General features: G+C 36.4%; 1 protein-coding gene across 1 annotated transcript in view; it reads left to right on the top strand.

The window, feature by feature from the left end:
* The first annotated feature begins 1,384 nt into the window (after positions 1–1,384).
* The window catches only part of LOC102227515 (BMP/retinoic acid-inducible neural-specific protein 3-like), a 59,674-nt gene continuing 35,159 nt past the window's right edge, over positions 1,385–25,899 (top strand). Inside the window, exons 1-3 of the mRNA XM_005800890.2 lie at positions 1,385–1,953; positions 2,211–2,518; positions 24,172–24,362. Of these exons, the coding sequence (XP_005800947.1) occupies positions 2,265–2,518; positions 24,172–24,362 (445 nt within the window). The 5' untranslated portion in view covers positions 1,385–1,953; positions 2,211–2,264. The remainder of the gene's footprint in view (positions 1,954–2,210; positions 2,519–24,171; positions 24,363–25,899) is intronic.

Below are 25,899 nucleotides of genomic sequence, written 5' to 3' on the forward strand. Positions count from 1 at the left end.
GCACACTTGCCTCTATGCACACTCCAGTATTCTACATATCGGAAAAACATATTCTACTCTTGTGCACCGACACTCTCAAACCGATGAATGATTTATTTGAAATTGTAAATATGAAGTACGGGGACTTTGCTTCCATTCTGCTTATATGAGTTTTGGGACTCTAAAAGCTGCGGTGTTCCAAGAACTGCCTAAAATGCTGTGTGAAGCCATCCAGGTAATGAGCCATGACACTATCCACTATGTTTTATTCAAAACTTAAGAACAAGCAGTGTGTTTGGAGATAAACAAGACCTGGTCAACCACCAAAGCAGTGTAAAAGTAACTGGAATCAAATTCCCTTTATTCAGAAACAGCACTACAGACTAGAGATTTCCTTTTCCTATTAGATAGTTGTCCTTCACAAGTCCTCATTGCTGCAAGGCAGGGTCAGAGGAAAAAGGCACCCAATCCCAGGACGTGATGATGAAACCGTGACAAATCAACTCATTCTTTCACTTCAGATTTTGCAAGTAGCTGCGCCACGGGATTTCAGCCTCTCTTTGAGTTTAGAAGCTGGCGAATCTGGAGACTCAATGCTGTTCATTTCTCTAATCCAATCCCTGTATAAAACCTCCCTTTGAACGTCTGCGGAGAAGCTGAAAGGCAGCACATATCCTTCCCTCGGTTCGCCTGCTCTCTGCCTCTCTGATCCACGTTCGGTGTCCGACGCACATGGGCGCTCGAATAGAGCAGATCTAATTAAGTTTGCTGATGGTGAAAGTGATGATTATTCTGGAGCATATAGAGAGGAGGGACGACCAGGGCATGGGAGATAACGAGGACAACTCCGGAGTGTGTGTGGGGGTGCGCGTGCGGGGATGGGGTTAATGTACTACGGTCATTCTCCCTTATAATCGTCCTCGTGAAGATGAAGAGTGCCAGCTTTCTTAACGGCTTTATCCAACTAACTTAAATTTAGCTATTTTTATATGAAATAACATCAATTTTAACAACCACTACTTAATATACACTTCTTTGTATGGTTTCTAAAACAATGCCACTATAAATTCTTTATTTGTAATGACCTATTTCTCAAGAAAGGCAGCTTTAATCCAGAACTTAATTTATAGCAATAACGTCTTTTAATTTGCTCTAATCATTTTATTTGCATTCCACACAGGTAAGACATTTATCCCCATATTTCCTTCCTGCATTTAGTTTTTGTTAATGCAGACTGCAGGTGCCCTCCATCGGTTTTCTAAAACTAAGCACCCAGTTTACCATTAACTGACCATCCCCGCATCCTGCCTGCCACCCTCACTTCTGAGCGCCTCCTACTCTCACTTCCTCCAGTTACGTCCCAGCCAACCGGGAGTATTCTCGTTGCTGGAATAAATTAAATTGCAGCGGTGTGGGTACAGGAGGGAGGGAGAGCGCGCCCTGAATGCCATTCACACATCCCGCGCGCAGGGGAGCTCGGTCACCGTCGGAATCATCGGCGGATCTCCGTGCGCTCTGCGTGCGCCCCGAGCGCAACTGTCTCCAATCAAAAACTGCATGAGTTAGAGGACGGCTGCTTACCGCGCTTCGGTGGACTTTGCTCATTTGTTCATTAGGAAGATGCGTTAAAATAATTAGCACACCTGGAAGAGCCGAGTCTCTTAAGACACCACATCAGCGACTCACTTGGAGAGGACTCACAGAAGCCTTCCTTCTGAGCGTTTTGGGAGGTTTTCAGCTGGAAACATAGCGTATTTTTAAGGGAGGAGGAGATCAGGTTTCACCTTCTGTTTAGTTCAACTTGCGCAGTCTTTTTTTTTTTATTATTATTTTTTTATTTTTATATTTGCGCGCAACCTTTCTCCAATGCCCCCCGGTGTTTGCGCCCAGCAGAACCGAACTTCACGATCCTATGAGGGGATTTTGCGGAGATTTATTCCGAGCAGTCACGGATCAAAAGACTTACCGAATAAGGTAAGGACACAACAACTGAAGTACGAAAAGTGATTACAGACGAGAATATTTTTAGTCTTAAGCGAAACAATAATCTATCTTAACAGTATGGATTGTATAATCGCATTCAAAAGTGGTTATTCATTTATTTTTGTCACTTATATATTCAAAGCGAAATTTAAAAAGTACTGTTTTTTTTGTTTTGTTTTGTTTTTTTTTTGTTTTTTTTTTTTCCTCGGTGGTGATCTCGCTCTTCCTTTCTGTCTGTCTTCCAACAGGACTCATTAGGAGCGCAAGGAGAATGAAGAGTCACCGGGGCCGGGGCAAACACCATGAGTGGCCCGTGGACCTCCACTAGACTGGCGGCCCTCATGTTTCTATGGAAGTGGTTGACATTAAGCCTGCTCCTAAGCTGGTTGTCAGTAGGGGCCAGTGCCGCGGACTCTACCGGCGCTGGCTTCAGTGGCTCAAATGGACCCCTGGGCTGGCTCCTGTCAGAGAAGGGTCCTTTTCACAATTCGCAGGAGTTTGTTGATTTCACAGAGCGCTACCAGCAGGGATTCACCACCAAGTACAAAATATACAGGTAAGAGTTTGGAGACCTAAACTCCTTAAAAATATTTTGTGAAATCTTGTCCTGCATCCAAAAAGGAACAAGCATTAAAGAGGTTCTGTAGTTACTTTGGCTTCTTTTGTAGCCTTCCCTTGAGGGAAAAGGAGGCTGTTCAACAAAGCATAGACAGGAGATGACACTATGCTTTTCTTTTCACCACAAAAGATGCAGATTTAGTAGGTGGCAAACAGAGGGATGAGGGACTGAGAAGATTACTCAGTGGAGTTTTGCATACAAATGAAAGCTCTGCGTGCCTTCTGCATAGATCTAAGCTCGTCTCCGTGCGGCTGCTTGCCTCCTTTTTAGTAGGCAGCAGAGGCATATGGTTGGAGTATGATACAAACTCTAAATGGTGCATATCAGTGGGAACTTAAACTAGAGATACCACAGGAGGGTTAGAACAAAGCAGTGGGATGTTACAGATATCTGACTGAGCCTGTTGATGTGTGACAGTGGGTAGACCAAGTGGCTTTAGAAATGTGTGTGGTGATTGTGTGCGAAGACCCAGTGGGTTATTGTTTGAATGCTGTATTCAATGTATTGTGGCATTTTCTGTTTAGACCAGAGCACGGTTTAGGATGCAACAAGGCTTATTCACGTGTAAACTCATCAAATGTAAATTATGGTGAGTTAACTATTTATTTTGTGTAAATGATACAAAACAATAAAAAAAAATAATAAAGGATTATAAATTGCAGATTGTTTAAGTTAACTTCAAGAATTCATATTTTACCATCTCAAACCTTGTCCAAAGTAAAAAGGAAATGTTCAGGACAGCAGAATATAAAACAAGCTGCATAAACTGCATAAACTATAAAATGGAAATACTCCAATCAGTGGGCCTAATATCAGAACAGGCATTTTATTTTCTTGATTGACAGATCAGGTAGCTGAGATCGAATTTTATTTCCGTATTTACTAACAAAAGAACAACTAAGAACATTGACATTTTTGGTGTATAAACACATAAATTAAAAGCATAATCCTCTGTAAATAAAAGTTTCAAAAAAACAGGTCACGGTTAGGGACGAGGATGGTATCTCCCCTGTACTGTTGTAATTAAAAGCATTTGCTTGTAAATAGGGAAAAGAAACACTACACTTTTGTCTCTTCTATGTGTTTTAGTTCTTAGGAAAAATTAAAATCTGAACATCAGATTTAAAAGAAAACCTGAAAATTGGTTTTGACCAGTAAAATGTCTGATCTGTGCATCTCTACTGTAAATTTACTTTTGAGCGTTCAAATATAATAAGACAGTTAACACACTTGATGTGTTTGTCCCCATAGCTTTTTTTTCTTCTTAGGAGAGAAAGACATCTGAGGCGTTCAAACATCATCTCTGAAACCCAGACTGATTAAATCCTTTTAGGCTGGTGGTTCAGCAAACATCTGTGTCAGTCAGTGTGACCTACACACACTGCATACTGTATGTGAAAGGGTAGAATCGTGTTTGTTACTGTGTCTGTTGCTCTGAAGGATGCATGTTTGTATATAAAGACATTTAGTTAAAAAATCACTACGTAAAGATTGAGAAAAGAAAAAAAGCTTGTCATTTTGAATTAGCTCAAACCAAATGAAGGTTTTCTTAATATGCTAAAGTTCTAGTGTGCTGTTTACCCACCGACAATTTTCATCAGCGGATGCTGTGCAAGTTGATTGAGCATGACTGGCTCGGCATACTTGAGTGTCTGGACTCGTGGCTGTATGTGCAAGGTAAGTGTTTTGATGATCCACGATGAGGGTGTCGCCACTGTTCAGTAGGAGGACTGTTGCCAGCTGAACAGAGACTTGACTGACACTGGCATTTAGCAGCTGACAGGGGCAACAATGCCAGGCAAAGAAAGAGAATGTAGCTCTGTTTGCTTCTCTGCATCCATCATTTCCTCCCCTCTTCCATCTCTGCTGGGGTCCCCTTTCTGTTTTGTAGAATGGCTTCATACCTTGTTGCCCCTCCTTACTTTTGCATTTTGCACCTCAGCCAGGACATGAAAAGCTGACAGATATTAGCATACATTAGTTAAATGGATGCACAAGATTATCTGATTTACATAACAGAAAACCAGATGTATTTTCTCATTACTTTTATGTGAAAAGCCAAGATGAAAGCTTTCCTAAGGAGAAAAATAAATGGAAATGTAAGCCTCATAAGTCTGCAGTTGTCTTGTCCCTTAGGTTTATTCTGGCCTTTGGAGTCTTTTGTTAAAGATTAGAGAAAACTCTGACTAATTACAGCAAACTGCATTTCAAGTTAAAGTGAAAAGGTTAAATATTATATTGTTGAAGTAAAAAGATAGTGTTCCCACATAGTCATTTGCTTCCCACTGCTTTGAAAAGGCAAACCTTTTACGGCTTTAAATATCTTGCACTTTTAACACCAGGCTCCATCAGAAGGCATTCAAAGACGTTGACAAATTAAAAGAGTTTTTTTAGTATTGCATGAGGGGGAAGAATAGACTTGCAGTTTCGGAAAGAAAATTTATGCCATCAAAGTATTTTAATGTTTTTTTTTTCTTTTTCTTTTTCTTGGGCTTTCATAGTGAAGCAGTTGCTAACACTGCTGTCTTGCAGCAAGAAGGCCCAGAGTTCTGAATCCCTACTGGGAGCAATGTAAAGTGTGGGTTTTCTCTTCCCACAGTCCAAAAACTTGCATGTTAGGCTAATTAGTTATGCTAAATTACCCTGGGTTGTGCATGTGTGTGTATTTGGTTGTTTGTGCTCTGTGCCTCTATGTAGTATTGAGATGGACTGACGACTTGTCTTGAATGTACCCTGTTCCTCGCCCAATGTGACCGATGCGGAATGGCACCAAGCAGTGTAAAGTGTGCAAGCACTTAACTGGGTGCAAAAGGGCAGTAGATGTTTGGTTTTTTAGCAGTGTTGCACTGGTTGTATATATGATAAGCGTAGTTAATGCATTTTATACCATCACCACTATACATTTGAAATTCTGAAAATAAACCTGATTTCATATTCAGCTTTTGAGAAGAGCAATCTCAACCATTTCTACACATTTGACCTGTAAGAAGAGAAACCAAATTACGCATGCAGAGTAAGAAGTAGACCCTAATAAACCCAGATCAGCAGGAAGTTAATTCTAGAAAATATATTAGAACCTAATCTATCTTCTGCATTATTTGTATGTCTTTCTCACATTTTCTATCTTTTCTCCCCCTTTGGCAAATGATTTCAGACCAATTCCTTTTCCCTGCTCATAAATATTCTCCAGAGCTCAGTTGGCCTTTTCCATCAGAGGGCAGGTGAGAGGTAGTTGAGGATTAAGGAGAGATCCGGAGGAGTTAGAGTACAAATAGGGGGGCTTTATCCCCACCTGCTGGTCAGTCCCTTCAACGGAATAACCCAGGGAATTATCTTTCTGCTATTTTTTTTAACAAGTTCTGAATCTTTTTCGAGTTGTAATCAGAAGAGAAATGGTGACATCTTTTTCCACTAGCAAATTGTCATTTGCTGCAAGGTATTAAGGGGAGATTTAATAGCTTAGAAATGTACAGCTCTGGGTTGCAGCGTAGCAATGTAAAGCACCTGAAAAGATGTGATTCTATAGCAAATCCTCTGAGTGAAAGAAGTTTTATAAAAAATTATTATTCTTTTTAAGCTCTTAAGTGCAATAATGGCACACATAGATGGATTCATTGAGTTCAAAAGCAGTGAAAAACAAGCATAGACGCACTTAACAGTATTGCTTCTGCTGTGATTGCAGTAAAATCCACCTGTATGTCAGACATAATGGGGTTTAAAAAAAGCTATTCATTCATTCTTTTTTTCTGAACTGTGGGTTACAAACCTTCAAACTGCTTTGTCCCTTTTATTTCCCATTGAATGCCGCCAACCAGTTCCTTGTGTCCTTGTCAAGCAGACGTACATGGCTACATTGAAAAACACACGGCTGAACAGTTAATACAAATTTAGATTGTCCATATTATTCATACCAAGAGAAGAGACGACTTCTCGTCTCGAGGCTGAATTAGAGATATTTTCTTGAACCCAGTGCCAACAAAACAGAGAACTGGGTGTAAAATGAAGAAAAGCTTTTTTCATTTAATGATTTAGGAGCTGGTGGTGTTGTGAAACCATCTCCGCTTGTGAGAAGTTCTTACCCCATAATTTCTTGGGTGCAGTAGAGCCATATGAGGACAAAGTAGCATATTAGTCAAAATGTCAGCACATCCCTTCTTCTTCTTCATGGACCATAATTTTTAAATCACGCCTCATCTCCTTTGTTTTCTCCTCTCTTTTCCCTTGTCAGCCCACTGGCGATTACATTGACTTCATTTGATGCAAGGAGATGTCTCTTGTAATTATGGTCTGATTAGTGTTTCAATTATATACGGGCATGTTTGTGGAGAGGTTGGGCTGCTGAGGCATGATTTCACAACACCTGTCATTTTGTGTTGCCTGTTGTACTTTATCAATCTCCTGTTTATTACTTTCCCATGGAATTGTGAATGCTTTAGATGAAAAAGCACATTTAAAACAGATTATGAAATGGGATGGAATAAATGGGCATAGAGCTGCAATGAAAAAGCAATGAAGAGAACAGAGAGGGAAGAAGAATACTAGAGAAAAGCGATTAAGGAACGCAATACCATAATGCACAGGAATGCAGCTCGATAAACCATTTAGAGTATAGCTCCACACAAATTCATATTTAAGACTGGAGAATAAAATCTTACTTTTAAATTATGTGTAATTAACATAAATATGTAATGGATCACAATGAGATTAGGTGCATTTACATGTTTAATTTTGTTGTGATCTATGAGACATGCTGAGAGTTTCTATACCATTCCTAAATTAACTTTATGAATGCTTGGGAGTCAATGCATCACAAGACATTCTGCTGTTGGGGCGGCTATACATCAGAGATTTGTTTTGACTGCTACCACGGAGACTAGCAGTAATAAAAAGAAAAAAAAAATACTACAACAACCAAGATAAAAAGTTTTGCTCCACCACCTATGGCAGTTTACATTAAATTCAAATGCATCCAAAGGCATAAAAATATGTGGCTCTCTAAAAAACAAACTGAGGTTATTTTGTGTGGATAATGAATATTTATTTATAGAATTTATTAAATGTAATCAAATAAATGCATAACAAAGTTTTTTATCAATTAATTATTATGTCTTATTGCAGTCAAAGGCATTTTGATATTTTTAAAAATTAATTCTAGACTTTTTGACTCACATTTTGCCATGTTACAGCCACAAATTTCAACATATTTTATTGACATTTTATGCTTGTAAGACAAAGTAGCATATAACTGTGATGTGGAAAGAGAACAACTCAGTAAAAATAGAACCCTTCAGATTCTTTTTTTTACTAAGAACCTGAATGGTGTGGCATGCATTTGTTTTCAACCTGTCTGAATCAGTGTTTTTTTGGAACCACTTGTCACTACAAATATGACTGCCATAGTGTTTTGGGACATGGTTTTCCCAGATAGAAGAGTTTATCCATTATTTTTGTAAAATAGCTGAAGCTCAATCTGATCAGATGGCAATCATCTGCAAACAATATTTTTTACCTTCTCAGCTGAATTTAAGTTTGGACTTTGACACAGTCAATCTAAGTTTGGCCTTAGACAACTAAGATTAAAAGTTTTGCTCCACCACCTATGGTGGTTCAATTCCAGTTGATTCCAGTTGAATTCCTATAGGATTCAACTGGGAAGAAATTCTCACTTACAGCACAGTCTGGGCTTTCTCCCCTTGTCTTGGATTGTCTCTAGTAGATTTTCTTCCAGGCCAATTAGCGGACAGAATGGGAGGTTGTGAACAATGATGTTGATTTCTATGCTGTTTTAGAATTGGAGTCTACCTGCAGTTTTAGCACTGAGCGATGAATATGGAGGAAATGAATGAAGCTATTCAGTCCTTGTTGGCCACGCTTCAAACCATTGAATTCACATTAACAACCGCATTCGGTTCATTCAGCTCAGTTCATTTCTCATCCCAGTGGAAGATGGTTATTTCCAGTGCAGGCAATTCCCAGTAAGCACAGGCAAACATTAGCGCTTGGCTAAAATTGAAAACCTAAACACAATCCACACCTCCAGGAGGCAGTCATTTCTCAATAGCCAAGATACCAGACACTGTACGAAGAAAATAGCATATGGCAAGGGGTTGGTTTTTACCAGGTTAATGTAACTCAGTTTTCCTTCTAAATAATTAAACTGTGACTCTGATTGATTATTTAGAGTCAATGTCCTGGAAGCAGGAGAGTTCTAATCTCTCTCTGGTCTCTTTCAGCCATTTACAGACTTTCACAATCATCCAGCTTCTCTGTACTTACTAAGAAAAGGCATTCCCCTAGCATGGTACTGCCACCAGTATTTCTCTAAGTGCATATAGGGTGTTCTGAGTGATGTACATTGTCAGTGTTTTGCCACAGGTAGGGTTTTGTATTTAGGAGAAAAATATTTTTTGACCGACTAGACCGCCTTTCATATGTCTTTTTTCTTTCATCCTTTTACATGGCTTGTGATGGACTAGGAGCTCACATAAATTATCTTCTGGCCACATTTCTGCAAAGGACAGATTTGTGTATTGTGAGTTCTCAAATCTTTCTCATGAGATGTTAAGCTTTACAGCTTTACCAGAGATAACATGAGCCTCTTCACAGTCACAGTTACAGTTGAACCATACTCTTACTTTTGGATGATGGATTTAAGCTGCGACATGAGTGGTTTAAAACTTGTTTTTAAACCTGAGTATTTATTTAAGCATTTACTTCAGTATTTCTTTAACTCATCTGACTGACTCTTTGGAACTTGTTCTTCCTCCACAGTTAAAAGTCAAGAAACTTTCTACAGTCATATTGAATTGGTTAACATTTGATTAAAAACCTTTTTTTTTTTGTTTTAATAATGCTGCACAAACTTTAATTTTCTTAACTGTTTCACAATATGTAGGTATAGCTTAATTTGGAACAGAAAACTGTGTCAAAATGCGATTGGCTATGAGCCTTTTAAACGTCTCCCAGATTCAATGGAGAGGCTCTCTAGTGTTACTATAACTAAAGCGGATGAAACGTTTCTTGTGCTTTCAGTCTGTTGCAACAGATTTGGTGGAGTTCTAGGTGACAAGAGGTTCAATAAAACACTTTGAACTGACTGGTTGTTATGAGGCAATTATTTATTACCTAAGTCTGAAATTGGCAGCAGCAAAAATGCCACAGTCTGTAGATAGATCAGCTTCCTACCATAGACTGAAAATATGTATTTTAAGGTAATTACAGATTCCGTACTGACAGTAAGAAGTGTGCATGTCTGATCGTCTTGTCTGGTAGATAGCAATCCATGTATGATTAACTTCATTGCAGTATTTTTTCAGTAAAATGTAAGTTGGTTAGAAAAAGGAACATGTAAATAAATGAGCAGATGCTAATTGATCTGCCACTTCAGCCCTTCTGTTATGAATTTCAACTTTCACAGTATTTTTGAAATTCTTCCAAGTGACTCATTAATAGTTGTTCAGTTTGACCTTCGTTGTTTAACTATTTTGTTGACTGAATTACACGCTTTTTTCTCACAAGATAAAATATCCCAAGGCATATGAGGGATTAAAAACAAACCAAATCTGATGGAAAGAAATTAATTTGAATGTGTCTTTCTTTGGATTTGTGTAAAGGTATTGACCGTATAGTGAAGTATTTATTGTTGGAAAAGCTATGAAAAACCTTGCAAATGTAAGCTTAAATATGTTATTTGTGCTTTTTTAAATTCAGAACACAGCTTTACACCACTTATTTTTCACGCTTCAGACATGGGTTTGCAGAACGAATGATTGACCTTCAGTACAACAATCTTGCATGCTGTTTCCAAAGACAGAATAGATGTTATTTTATATTCTTTCAGATATACATTATTCCAAGAGCAGCTTGTTTACCGAGAGAAGAGATCCAGTGGACAGTGACTTTCCATAGTTTCATGTTTGGAGGTTTAGGACAAAGCCAGAGAAGATTGTTCCAGCAGCAATGACAGTGACAGGGAATTCATTCTGTGCAGGGCTCATGGTTTCTGACAAGTGGGTGATGAGGGAGTTATCAGGACCAGAGGTCCATGAAAGTAGTCCTTATGAAAGAGAGATTCGTAGTAAATTAATTTATAAACAGAGACTGCAGGATACCATGAAGAGATACCTATGTTACCTACGTCATTCAATTCTATAATTTTTTTTTACTTCTTCCCATTCACTATGCTTTCTCTTATTTACATTCTGTTAGAATTAGAGAGGATAATTGAGGTTCATGCTCTTCACATTTAGAAGTCACCTCTACCCTGCAGTGCTGCCAGATTGAAAAAAAAGAATCTGATAACAGCTGTGCTACAGGATAAGGAACACAAGCTAACAGATAAACACATGGTAAATACTTAAACAAAAAATAATCTAAGACAAAAAAAGAAAACTATTAAGTTGGTAAAGATGATGAGTGAAGTGTTACCAAACATGGAAAACATTTGCAATGCGATGACCAGCAGATTGGAATTTATTCAACCAATGTTCTGTTTCATATGTGAAGAATTAGCACCGATGATTTGAAATTACAGAGTAATGTGGGGAAGAATGCCAAATAAAGTTAGCATATCAAAACATTATCATCCATCTGAGTACAAATATTATGAGCATATTAGTGTTTTTTGTTTATTTGTTTTGTTGTTTAGGTAATTTCAGTTTTAGATTTAGGATGTTAAGTATCAGAAACGTTCTTTACTTTATTTCGATCTTTAATGTAAGGATGAGCTGAAGACAACCTGAATATGTTGAACCTGCTTCATAGCTTATGGCCCCTGTTGAGACCATCAGTCTCTTTTCAACATATTTTGACAAACTGCAGAAAAGAAGAGGTTTTAATATTTTGCATGAAATAATTTTGTAAATTTGTTTCTGTTTTCTGAACTTAATCTATCCATCCATTCATTCATCCATCCATGTAATATTTAGACAACAGTAACCATGTGTTTGCATTCATTTCAGTTTCTTTCCAGTCAAAATGATAGTAGTACGTCTTGTGTTTTTTCTAATTTTTCCTTTACTATTTTTATCATTCTTGGCTGCTGTATTAAAATAATGCATGAAAAATAAATCCATTGCACCATGTAACATGGGATAGATATAATATAAACACATTGAACCAAAGTTTGTCATGAATGTTTTAACTTTAATTGCCAAGATGTTAAATGTGCCTTTCGAGAAGTAATTGGCTGAATAAGACACATTTATTTAGTTCTCATGTCATTATTAACTTAAATTCAGTGTTGACAGCAAGTGCAGTGGGAAAGAACCACAGAATCTCTAACTGTAGCACATTACTTGTCTTTGCTCTGTCTTCTGATTATATTTCCGTTGAGACCTTATACAGGAAAGGTTGCAAATACCAGTTTTACTGCACCTGCTTAGCTACAAAAACAAAAAGGAATGCAAAAAAAAGAACATTAACAGTTTGCAAAATGCTTGGAATAAGAGTACATTTTATTTCAAGCACAAATTGTTGCTATGCAGATATAAGCATAGTGTTGCATTACTCCAAATATCAATTTAAAACAGAAGGGCTTGTTTGTTGACTTGTCAATTTGCCTCTCTCATGAATTACTCCTGCAGAATTTGGCAGTAAAAGTGTTTTAAACATCTATTATTCAAGAACACAGAAGCTTCTTACAGAGAATATGTTTTTTTTTTTTTTGTCATGTGCTTAAAATAAACTGGTCAGAGCTTGAGGGTGTAATTATAATTTTTGAAGACTTAAAATGTCTTGCCTGTTGTTGACAGATACAAACATGAAGTCTTGAAAAGAGGGATTTACTGTTACTGTTGACTCATGTGCGAATTGCTATCTTTGTGTTTGCATGTGTGTGTTTGTGATGTTAACTGTGTGTATTGATAGTGTACATCTCCCATTATGAAAACAATTACATTCTAGGCATCCTATGTTTTGTGCACAGTGATCAATCTCTTGTCAACAGTATCATGATCAATTCCAGAACAAAAGGGGGTAGGCTTAGCAGCTTTCCTCTCTGTAAACAGAGATTATCTTGCAGCTTTGAACCACCAATTGTTCTACGGTAGTGATGATACTTGCGTTACCGACAAATCAATACCACATTTTTAAATAAAACTCCTACTTATGTGACATTTAACTTTTTTTCCCCACTTTGTACCATAACAGAATGTCACAACAATGATCTTTGCTTGAACTTCCTCAACAATCTTGTCAGAAGCTCAAATAAAAAAGAAAATCCTATGTAGAAATTCATCTGTGTGCTTTTGTACAACCTTATAAAAAAGCTTGGTTAAGGTGAACTGGAAAAAATACCAAGTAACACTTTATTTGATGGGGTGTTTATAAGACTGACATGACACTGTCATAAATATGACATTACCAAATACGAAATATTAAAAAATTGTTTCAAATGCTAAAATGGCATTTGAGAGGGAAACAAAGAATGAACAGACATTTTTATTATCTTGACAAGGATTTACTCTCACTGCATTCTTTGCTTTGAAGATCTTCGCTAGAAAGAAAATACACATGAATTCACACAGAATTAACAAGATTAAACTGTTAAAACTTGAGGGAATGGAGGAAGTAGCAGCAGTTCCACATTAGGTGTAACATATGAGTAACCACTTTGAAGTGTATAGATATGAAGGTCTCAATGGGCAGCTGGACCATGAAATTTAGATGCAAAAATGTAAATTGATTTCTTTGAATGTCTCCACATATTTTGCGTCTGTAAATCCACACTTTTCAACACATATAAGTATCTTTAACTCAGTTGCGTTACAGCAATCCATTTTTCACTACAGCCTCACAGGGCTAGTATTATGCTGTTGTCAATGATTTGCTACAAAGAGAAAGAAATGTAAATAACCAGACAAAAAGTGACATGTCAATAGGATATTAGGGTAGATTTTGGTGTTCCTGGGAGGTAAATCATGTCATATGACAAAGAAGGACAAAGAAGAAACAAACCTCACAGTTTTTTCTGCTACCCAAAGCCTGACCTTGAGTTTTCCATTTTCTGCAGTGAGCTTGCAACTACGATTTAAATGTCTGTTTTCTTTTATTGCTGTCAGGGTACACACATTGCGGTCGTTACGGTCACAAAAATCATAGCTGCACATGAAAGTCTGCATAAACTCCTGGTAGACCCTATTGTGCAGTTGCAGATGGTGAAATTTACATTACATAAGCTTTGTGACAGGACACCTAGTCGAACAGACTGAGATATACTATTGAGTTAGAATTATAAGTGAACATCCTCTGCAAATTCTAATTCTGTCTAACCTACAAAGATGCTTTCTTCCTCCTGAACAAAAAAGATTTTGGGAAATAAAATGAAAAATGGAAGGGATTTAGGGTACAGCACTAAATGGCACTGACAGAGAACCAAACATGCAGTATGATTTTTTTCTTAGGGTCCATCATTGGACTGATAATCCAGGTTCATATGTAGCACTCATCACTTATTCTTGACAAAATATTTCATCTAAAATAACCATATGAAAACATTTGCATATTACCTTGAATCTTGATTTAGTTCTCTTGACAACTTACAGCAAATATAAAGCAGTGTCAGATATTTTTTGTTAAAACCCTGCAGTTCAGCTGCTGCTGTGATAGAAGCCTGAGTGTCATACAAATTGAGTTCTTCCACAGCTGCCTCCTTTCCTTCGTTCCATCCTCCTCTCAATTGTCACTGTCAAGATTTGATCATATCATGCTTACACAGTGTGTTGTGTTCAAATCCCAGTATGATTTTTAAAATCACACTGTGAATGATGTTCATGAATGAAGGTTATGTGGAGCAAGAGATGAATAGACGGATTGAGATCTCGACTACAGTAATTCAGGTGCTGCTCCATTTTTTTGAGGGAAAAAAAGAGCTGATCCAAAAACTAAGCAGATTATTTACATTCTATCATTCACCTATGGTTATGCAATGTAGATCAGCTGACCCTAATTCTTGTCTTTTGAAAAACTTGTTAACCATTTCAGCAATTATGCTATTGAGAGCTGTGGCTTACAGGGCACAGTGGTAAACTACATTGTGGTTGTCCTTCAACTCAAATGCCAGCAATATTATCCACAAGTTAAAGAGCCTTTGGGAAAAGCACTGAACCCAAACATTGTCGCTGACATTCTAATCAGTGCATAATTGCAGGATAGAAGTTTTGACTATATAGAGTTTAATGCATATTGTTACAGAAGTGGGGAGTGGGAAGTGTGTGTGTGAGACCTTTTTTTCTGATACAGTGTAAGGACCATTTTCCTAACACATATTACATTGTAAGGACCGACTGCTCCTAATGGGCTCCATAAGGAGAAATAGAAGATGTGCTGTTTGGGCTAGAGGTTAGGTTTAGGACTAAGGTATGAATTGAGTTTAGGTTAGGCATGTAATGGTGATGGTCAGGTTTAGAGAATGGATCAGGGTTAGGCTGTAGAAATGAATGAAAAATGAATGGCAGTCTATGCAATGTCATTGTGGAGATAGACAGACATTCTATGTATGTAAAATAGTGGATGAGCAACTTTTTTAGAAGTTCTTTACAAAAGTGCATGTTTGTTTGCATATTTTTTTCCCAGATGAATAAAAAATTTCATTAAAATAGTTTTTGTTTAGTTTTGTTTATTTCCACACATGCCTAATGTTAAAATTTGTTTGATTAATTGAAAAAAACAAAGCACAAACAGAAGAAATCTCTGAGGGGAGAAATACATTTTCAGAGCAATTATGCAACTCCCACTATCAAAAATTTTAATATCCAATTATTTTTCACTGACTTTACATGATTGCTGGATTAAAGTCATACATTTGAGTGATATTGTAAAACATTCTGTAAAATAAATGTTGATATTGAACATGACATTTATGCATATGTACATTTATATATTTTGGTAGTCTATTAGGATAGCAACATGGGGTTAGCAGACGTTAGCCATGTTGCTAAACTTTGCAAATTTCTGCCTGGAAAACCATTGTTGGAATTTCTGTTCTGGCCTTTCAGTATGGAGCTTGCATGTCTTTTTTTTCTCTATGCATGCAAGGGTTTACTCTGGGAAATCAAATTTACTTACATAGTCCACAAACATGTCTACTAGGTTAATTGGAGAATCTAAATTGCTCTGGGTGCAGGCGTGTGTGTGTGTGTGTCTCAATGATTGTTTGTCTCTTCATTGAAGGCTGGTTAGCTTTTCAGGGTGTATGCCGCCTCTTGTCCAGTGGCAACTTGAGATAATCACCAACTCCCTAATGTCCATCTACCTACCTAATACTATCAGGTAGGTAGATGAACCTACCTGGTCCATCTACCTACCTGATGGACCAGGAATTGAATGACTTTATGGAGATATTTATGTTAAGAAATGAAATCTAAAAGAATTAGAAATACAACAAAAATAAAATGGCATGTTCAAACTCTAAAAAGCTTACACAATCTGTTCTTACTCTATTACTGTGACACTATTATTATTATTATTATTATTATTATTATTATTATTATTATTATTATTATTATTATTATTATTATTATTATTATTGTTGTTGTTGTTGTTATTATTATAATTATTATTATTATTGTTTTTATTATTGTTGTTGTTATTATTAATAATAAATTATTATGGTGTAGTTTTTCATAATAGTATTGATGTGAAAATAGTATTCAATAAAATCTATGCAGTTTATGATGTAGGTGTTTTGAATTACTAAAAAAAAATTCTCCAATATCCATTTCTGGATTGTATTTAAAGATATCTGGAATGGTTTAGAGTGTGCTTCTTTAAAAAAAAAAAAAACAGATTTAGGGTGTTTGACATGGGTTCTGTAAAAATATCAAAGGCATGAAAACTTCAAAAATGAGTGAGAACGACTCAGTTGCCTTGTCGACAGAACCCTCAGTAGGTTTTATATGATGATCACAAATTAATGATCTGATGTTTGTTTGAAGTTGTTTTGATAAACTCCTGGTGGCAATTCTGTAAAGCATTCCCAACCAATGACTCTTCCCTGGATCATTACACACTTTGTTTTCCTCAGTGATGATCTTGCATCCTTTCCTACTGCAGTTTGTCTCTGTAGTGGGCTGATGACTAAAAGATTCAGACAGAGATTCCATCTTCTTTTCCACCCTCTCAACTATTTTCTCATTTCTCTCCTAAACTCTGTTTAGTTGAGAGAGAATCATCAGCATTATTAGTTTAAAATCTTGATAGATGCTATATTGAAGGCACCTTTCAAGAAATGCTTTCTAGACTGTTTGTTAAGATTTTATCTTAATCTGAGTAAGAAAAGCTCTTTGCGTTTTTTTTTTTCTAAATATGCTGGTTTCAAATATGCATATTGGTTGAATGAAAGATGACTACTGTAAAACAATAAAAATGTCAAAAGAAGCTTAATGCTGGAAATAGATCATCTTTATAAGTAGGTGCGAACTGCTTGCTTGAAATGTCCTCCAAATCCCAATTTATTTTTCCTATTAAGTGAAGCATGATTGACTTGTCTTCATATGCCCTGATCTGTTTGGAGAGCTCTGTGAAATACTTTTTTGTCCACTTCAGTCAACTGTTTTCCAAAGTTGGTTATTGTGATATGTACTATTTTGAGCTACTACTGTACAACAAAGTACATGCATTCATTTAGAGTATTTATTTTTTATTTAAAGAACATTATACATACATAGTTTCCAGTTTTTTAAGGATTATTTCATTTATTTTCTGGAATAGTTTATGAGATATGGATCGTGGCTGAAAGAATGAGATTCTCAATAGAAGCAGCTGGAATAATTTTTTTCCTTTGGACGGAAGGGCTCATGTTTGGAGATAGGATGGGGAGTTAGTTCATCTGGTGGAATCCCAGAGTGGAGCAGCTACTCCTTCACATCAGAAGCAGCCAGATGAGGTTGTTTGTGCATCTGATCGGGATCCCTCATGGAGGACAGCCCATGTAATACCCAGGCTGCGCTGGAGGGAAAATATATTATTCCTGGTTTGGGGAAACCTTATAAAACCAAGAAATACCACTGGTCAGTCTGGAGGATCCTAACTGCGACCCTTTCTTGCATAGGAAGAGAAAGATAGATGAATGTATGAATGGATATTTAGTACTCCTGAATTAGCTGGAAAATGTTTAGCATAGTAACTTTTTTTTTGGTTTGTTTTTGCATGATGCTTGTATAACTTCCCACAATTTTCTCTCTGTTATCCCCTTCTATCTGAATTACACTTTAAATCCCAGTTTTTCTTATCAAGAGCAATGATCCAGACCTAATCGTGGCAAATTTATTACACACCATATGTGTGAAACAGTGAAGAAATGAGCACTGGAACAAAACACTCTGATGATAATCAGCTCTCTGTTGGAGACAGTGCATGATTTGAATAGTCAGAACACCTGTGAAGACAAGTCAAGCTCTTTTAGCTTTGCTTTTCGCTTTTACTCTCAGTGGCAGTCAAATATTCTTGAGGAAAGAATAAGTGAAAATGTAGCTTGCCATTTTTAGCACAGAAAGGACAGAAAAAGAACAGTGAGACAATGCAATGTCAGCCTAATTATCGAGGAGAATTCTAAGAATAAAAAGATATCTTCACTTATAAAGATGCATTGTTGAAAACAAGGCTATCTGGGAGCTGAGCACCAGCACATAAGGCAGCGCTGCATCATCAGACACTTCAAAACTAAATTAATACAAGAACAGATTATGATTACAGAAGATGATGATTAAAGCTAATTTCTAGTACATTTTCTGCAGTACAATAGGAGAAACCAAGAATCATTAAAGATTGGATTTGTTTGAATGACATTCTCCCCTTATTGAGTATTTTTCTCAAAAAGAGAGAAAAATACTCTCTTTCCCATTTGTTGAAAGAAATAGAAGTTAGTTGATCATATCATCAAAGATAGCTTTTAAAAAATCTGGAATATGTCTATTCAGCTCAGTATCTAATATTAGTCCTCTATATTCTAAAACATCAGAACACAAATAGTTTTTGAAGTGATCTGCTCAGTATTTAAGATCACACAATAGAGCTGGTACAACATGATTCAGATTATACAAAAGCTGTGAAATAGCCCTTTACTCAACCTAATTAAAGTATCCTAAGTGTAGTTGGTCACTTCCAATTATACAGTCTCAAAAAACATGGTACAAAGTGCGCTATAGACTTCTGGGAAATCAATCTGTCTGCCCGACTGTCCATTCGTCCAATAAATGTTAGTAATCATAAATCAATGTTAGTGTAAATGGTTGAATAAAGTAAATTATTTTCATATATGAATGTAAGTATAAGAGTGACTGGAATGTAATTGTATGTGTAATTTAAACAACTTTTTCTGACACTGAAAATGTTATAAAAAAATCTTTAAATATTTCAGACAATGGATGCTTTTTGATGCATAAATATCAATTCCTAGAGTGATATTTATGTGATTTTTTGTTTCATGAAAGTGAGAATAACTTTAAGAAATATGATTTAGAGCAATAACTTTTAAGTACATGGAAAACCTCTTTCAGAAGTTAGTAGTTTCACTTTTCAGATACTCAACTCAACCATGGGGTTTGTTTTCAATCGCTTTTCCTTTTCTTAGTCATTTGAACACATCAGGGGAAGATTACATAAAAAAGAACAAAGCACTGTCTTTGCTTCCCCTACTTAGATACTAAACTGAGCATAGCCTTCACAGTAGTGCTCTGATGCAAGTTTCAACTGCATCAGCGGGCTATTCAGTGTGTTGATTCCCTGATTTGCTATGTTGGGCACTGAGAAGAGCCCTCAGGCAGCTTGTGCTCAGTGATGGATCTGAGACAGCTGTGCTATGACGAACAGAACGAAAGGTACAACTCCTATGCTCTGATCATAGCCCCTGTAGCTTTGGCATCCCCTCTATAACTCTTCTTTTACCTGGCACTGCACTGGCTTTCTCAGAGGGGGGCTTGACAGTAAGAGATGCGTGTGGAGGTTGGGGTCTTCTTCACAGATATGCGTGAAACAAATAAATCTGCCTATGTTTCAGTCACTCGGTATCTCACTGAAAATAGTGAATGATGATATAAACTTTCCACGAAATGCAGGACCTTCTATGCATTTGCGTATGTGTCCAATGCAGTCCGTGAGGTTGTAGTAGAATGTATAAAAATCTATGTATGTGTGAATCGAAGTTGGGACACCATTCATAAATGTCCATCACAGTGACACGGTGTGCTGATCACAGCTAAACTCTCCCTTTTTATCCATACGCTGCTCCTCTCTTTAGCTGGCCCCAGCGGATGGACACAAACACTAATGGCTGCTCGTTAAAGAGAAACACCGACATGAAAAGGCCTTAATGAGCTGTTTTCTATTTGTAGTTTTCTTTGGGGGGAGGCATTGTTATTGGTGAGGAATTGATTGGCAGCAGTCCCACACCCATGGGGGGTGTCATATTCTGGGAAATAGCAAAGTTTTTCTGCTGCTTTGTTTGGATGTTTGCTGTTGGACGATGTGGGGGTGTGCATGTTTTTCATGAGTGACATTGAGTGTTTTTCTGTGGAGTTTAGAGAGGAAAGAGTCAAAACAGATTTGTTTCTTTAGTGAAAACATTTCCAACAATCTGCAATTTTCACAGTAAAACTGCTATTTTTTTAAGTTTCAGGAAATGCACTCATAAGCTATAAAAGCTGTATTCCTTACAGGCTGTTTTTCAAGTTTTTGTTTCTAAAGAACAATGTTGCAGTAAAGCTCTCTACCTTTCTTGTGTTTGACTACCAGAATGGCATACTTAAAATGTAAAGAGCAAAGGAAAGAAAACAAAATGCCCACATATTGATATGTACAGTTGAGTGGTTAGAGTATAACATAGAGGTTAAATAGTTTTTTGCACTATACCCAGGACACTTTTATAAAGTTATACAAGGCCATTTTTTGTGGCGATGATGTTTGATTTGGTCTTGAAGTTGACATTTCAAGGTGTCTTCATCTTGTGTGATTAGTTTTAGTAAATGTAAACAGCAGCCTCAGTGTGTAGTCCTTATATTAATACTTTTCTCATATCTGAGACCTTGAGAAGACTGCCAGCATTTCCTAATTCTGCATGTTCTGTAACAGACAGAAATAAAAAGATCACACGGATAAAAAAGATACACTTTGCCGTAATATATTCTTCAATAAAGAAAAAATGTTTAAAAGGAGAAGCTTAAATGAACAGCCGACATGCCTCTGAAAATAAAGGTATACTTTTAATTACTCTAGTATAACACATTGATACCAAAAATAGTTAATTTTAGTTTTTAGCCCTCAGTAGCAACTTTTTTGACTTTGTGTAACTCTTAAAATCACCTTCCTGAGGCTTTTATTCATCACTTTTCTCAAACCAACTCTCTTTACCAACTCTTTAAATGTAGGATAATCCGCTATCCACGTAGCGGTGTCAAAATTAGTACCACTAAGAGGAAATGTTTTTATCCGCCCCGAAACAATATAAAATGCTGTACACACAGCATTTTTGTCCACTTACCTTTTGAATGCTGCAATGTCAACGAGAGTTGAGCATGTACAACTGACTGGAACCATGACTAATCAAATAAAATAAAGAAATCATTGCTGTGCAGGTTTATATGTAGCTATAACAAATACAAATATGATTTTACTGGTATGACTCATAAAAACTTGACCTGAGAGAGAATTACTATATAGCTAAAAAATACTAGGCTGCAAACTACAGAAGTAGGTTTGACTGATGCTGGTTCCAAAATGATGAAGAAGAAGTGAAGGGAAGATGAGATATGGCACTAGAAAGAGAACATGAGTTTCAGTTATGAGATAAATGAAACTCGTGTTCTTAGATCATTAACCTCTGAGAAAGTTCCTTAGTCCAATGCAAAACAGTCCCTAAATACAAAAAGCAGAGAAAAGAATCAAGATTTTAGAGTAACATTCTAAGTGTGAGGAATATAGAACCCCAAATGCAGCACACGCACAGCAGTGAGCTGTCTGTTGTGTGAGCTTTTTGGACATGAGAAGTGTGCCTCTGAATAGGTTGTGTGGGTATGGTTATGCATTTGTTAAAATATTGTGTCTGTGAATATATAAATATGTTTAACAAGTCATAACATTTCAAATGTATTTGTCATAACTGGTGTTTCTTATAGTATGACATCACCTTTTTTATTTGGCTCAATTTTTTTTAACAAAGTAAAATAAACAAGGTTGAAAAATGAATATTAAAATATTTTGTCAGATTATTTATGAACATTATAAATTGTATATTAGTATTCTTGACTTTATCTATCTTAGATTGCAATGATTAGGCATAAATTAGGTGGTCATTGCTCAGTTTTTGTATTATCTTTGTTTTTTGCTAGTCCTTATCTGACTAATGATGTAGAACAGCTTATTTACATGAATTGTTTTTCCTTATGAATGCGTGGCTGTATCCAGCTCATGGAATACTGTAGGTTTTAGTGTTAGATTTTGTTAAACATTTACTACTCTGTTCAGTCTAGTGCCCTTGAATGTCCACTTTAATGGTGTCAAGAAGCTAATGAAGCCCAAGAGCCAAATGTTCCATAAGAATTTATGAAAAGACAAGATTTCACAGGAGAATAAATGCTAGATTTGAAGTTATTTGGCAGAAAAAGGTGAAATCTAATGCGAAGAATTGTAAAGCATTCAAAAGCAAGACATGTAGTAAAGCATCAGCATTTTGGATCTACAAAGTAGCTGCATAAAATTTTTTCTTAAGTATTCTTTAAAGGTTTGTTTACAAAAGCATCTAATGGTTGTATTTTGGCTTGTTGGGGGCATCCATCTATTTTCTACAATTAGGATTGTCCATAGTTGTACTGAATTAGAGAAGAAGTTTCTTTCAGATATTTTATCCAATGCATGAGATGGACAATTATGAAATACAACAAACAATAAAGCTCCCCTCTGAAGGCCATCAAAGAGCATATATTGATGATCATGGTCAGCACTTTTGAAGGCTGGCCTTGTTTCAACACTAGCCATAAAAAACATTCTTGCAGCTGTTAAATAAAGTAACGTATTGATTAACGTAATGTATTGTTTGCAAGATGCAATAAGAGATAGGTGCTAGTCAGTAATTCTTTTTACTCTGAGACTGAGACTACAGAGGTTTGCTTATTGAAAAAGAAATTGCTTATTGTTAAAAAAAAATAGATTAAATCAAGACAGAATCTCAGAACATTGCTAACAGGATGTCTTTATATTGAGATATGATGTTCCTGATGTGATGACCTGGCCATGAATTGTTTACATCCTAGACATTTGCCTCGTATGCAGTCATTGTGATGATCTTTGCTCAATGACATTCAATTTTCCACATGAAATTACATTTTGAAGTCAAATACAAGCTGTGTTCTGTTTGTATTCATGTATAAAGTCCAAACAGATTTATACCAACAAGTTTCTTGTACTTGATGGAAATATTAATATTTTGGAGTTGTCTAGACAAAATCCTGACTTGATTCTGATAGAGAGGGAGCAAAAATATTACCGCAATGGTAATATTAATTATTAAAAAGGGTATTGAGAAGGGTATCAAATTTTTACATGCCATTTTTTATAGTGTAAAATATCCACAACTACTCATATTTGACCGATGCTCCTTTTATGCTGTTAAATAATTTTTAGATATCAAAAATTAAACTTAATGGTTCAACAAAAATCATTTCTAAACTAAATGTGACAGGGTTATGAACAATTCTGAGCTCAATTTGTGTGTGGCTCTACAACAAGGTTTCTATTTATATTCTATTTCTATTTAAATTCCACCTATTGAAAATTTGCAAAGAGAGAACACTTGGAAAGATGTAATATGTTATTTTTACATCTTTGATCAAAAGCTAGGTCATCTTGCCAGAACCAATTCAAAGGTCGTGGATCTTTCTTCTGCTAGGCTGAAAGAACCATGTTTGTTACCGGCTGTATTTGAATAGTGCTAATCTACGCATCAAGAAGCAGCATTCAGTCTGCACTTGGATGATAAATGCAGTTGGCATACACCAGGGCCAGGCTGAATTTCAATAAACCACATATGAAGCCAGCTCAGTCCAACAGAGGCCCCCAAAAGCAGCAAGACTCCATCAATGATTGTAGCCTTTTCTGACCATAGTGCCTCAAATGCTGATGCAAGATGAGAAAGATGGAGCTATTATTTAAAATTGCTTCAAAACACTTTTTTTTTCCACCATGGTGCAATCCAGTTCCCTGAGTGGCACCTTGAAACTACATTGGATTGTTCATATAAAGTCATTGCACATGAGATTCACTTAGAAGTCATCACCTTGCTAGACAGGCTCTTGACTGCAGGATTCAATGTGATCAGCTTTCACCTGCTTATTTCAAAAGTAAAACAATATACCCGACTCCTTCCCAGATAAGCACAAAATACTCTTTACTGTGTTTTTTTTTTTTTTTTTTTATGAAAAAAAGCCTGTAACCGTTATAGCTTTGTGATTTTAATAAAGAAAAGTGTTTTGTGCAAGCCTCCATGTGACATTTGCCTATTTCTTGTAACCTGCTCTCAAATCAGCCTCCATGCTGCATTCATAAAATTTGTGTTATGTATCCTTCACTCACACAGAGCATGCGTTTGTGTGATATTGCAGGGAATTTGGCCGTTGGAAGGTGAACAGCTTGGCCCTGGAGAGACAAGAAAACAATGGCTTTTCGTTGCCGCTGGACCCAGAGTTCCTGCAGACCATTAGGCAGCTGGGCAGGAGGCCCAGTCTCAGGGCCATCACTGACAACCTCATCAGGAAGTACGGAACCCACTTCCTGCTTTCCGCAATGCTGGGAGGTAAATAAAACAAGACGGGTAGTGTTTTTCTTTGCTGTTACTGACCTGCCTTAACTAACAGGGACAAACAGAAAGGAGATGGGGATTTTATATGACTGAGACGTGGAAGAACACCTCCTTTTTATACAGTTTTTAAAGAAATACACTTTGATGATTTTATACATTTCACCATTGCTTGAACTTGAGAAACTGACATAAACATGAAAACAAATAAAGCACAATACACATTAGATGGAAATTGCCAATTGAATTGGATAAAAAAGGTGAATAAATTACATTCATAGCAATTAATAGCATTGTCAGTTCCATTTCCTCTTCAACTTTAAGATAAATGATTTTACATATAAAAAAAATCCTTTTAAAATTATTTTAATTTCACAATGCTACAATGGATAAACTGGAACAGCTTTCATTGTGCTCGTAAAAAGAATAGATAGCTCCTCCAGCGTGAAATTGTTTGGACTCATATTTTGTTATTAAACATGCAAAACAAATGTCTTTGATGTAAGTATTGAAATAAACTGCCACTGGATCCTTTCCAGAACAATAGATCTAAGTTAGCCAGAATACTGCAATGTTCAGCACAGCGTCTGAGGCTATCGTGTGCATTGTCTCCTCCCTTTCGCTCCTCTGCTGACTCCTTTCATCCTTTTGTATTTGTGTGGAAGCTCTCAAATGATGAATACCAGCAGTATTAAAAAGTAAATTGCAATGTTGCCCATTATTTGCTGGGAAATAAGGGAGATAAACAAATTCTGCAGCGTGACAAACAGCTCACAGCATTACCTCTGTCCTGTTTTACGGATCCCCTGTAGAAGTTTAATATTTCAAAGTGACTTGTCAAAAAACATGGTGCGTATTCTTGTAACTAAAAAGATGTTAACTCTATTTTCATTAAATATGTACAATACTAAACCTAATTCATAATACACAAGTCACATTCCTTTGTTATTGCCAGTTATGTACCTATGTGCTGCAGGGTTTCTAGTCCAATGTGAATTCAGCTTCCTATTCTTTAAAGATAAATTATTGGGGCTGGGACTTTTAATGCTTGAAATTTTGATTAATTGTTGAAAAAAATGTGACTAAAAAACTTCATGGTTTAATAGCATTTTGGTATGTAAACCCATATACCATGTGTACTGGTGTTTAATTAAATATATCTGATTGCAAGTAATTGCACTTATCCTCCTTCATCTCTTTAGCTGGTGGTGGGGAGAGAGTAGAGGCCAGTGCTCTACAATCACCATGTCACATGATTAAAGTGGACTGATTAACAGGACTGTATGTAAAGTTGAAATGTGCTTGTGAGAGTAATTTTCACAGATGATTTTACTCCAGAGTCCACCAAATATGTGGTGAAATGACACATCCTGACAAGGTGAAAAAAAACAGAAAAAAAACACTGGAACATACAGTATGTCCGTGTTGATAACTAGGATCAACTTAGACTACTTTACTGAAATTAACTGAATTAAAATGAATAAATTGGAACTGAACTGGATTATAAGAAATCAGCAACTAAATACAAACAAAT

The sequence above is a fragment of the Xiphophorus maculatus genome, chromosome 9 (genome assembly GCF_002775205.1).
Source record: "Xiphophorus maculatus strain JP 163 A chromosome 9, X_maculatus-5.0-male, whole genome shotgun sequence".
Classification (NCBI taxonomy): Eukaryota; Metazoa; Chordata; class Actinopteri; order Cyprinodontiformes; family Poeciliidae; genus Xiphophorus; species Xiphophorus maculatus.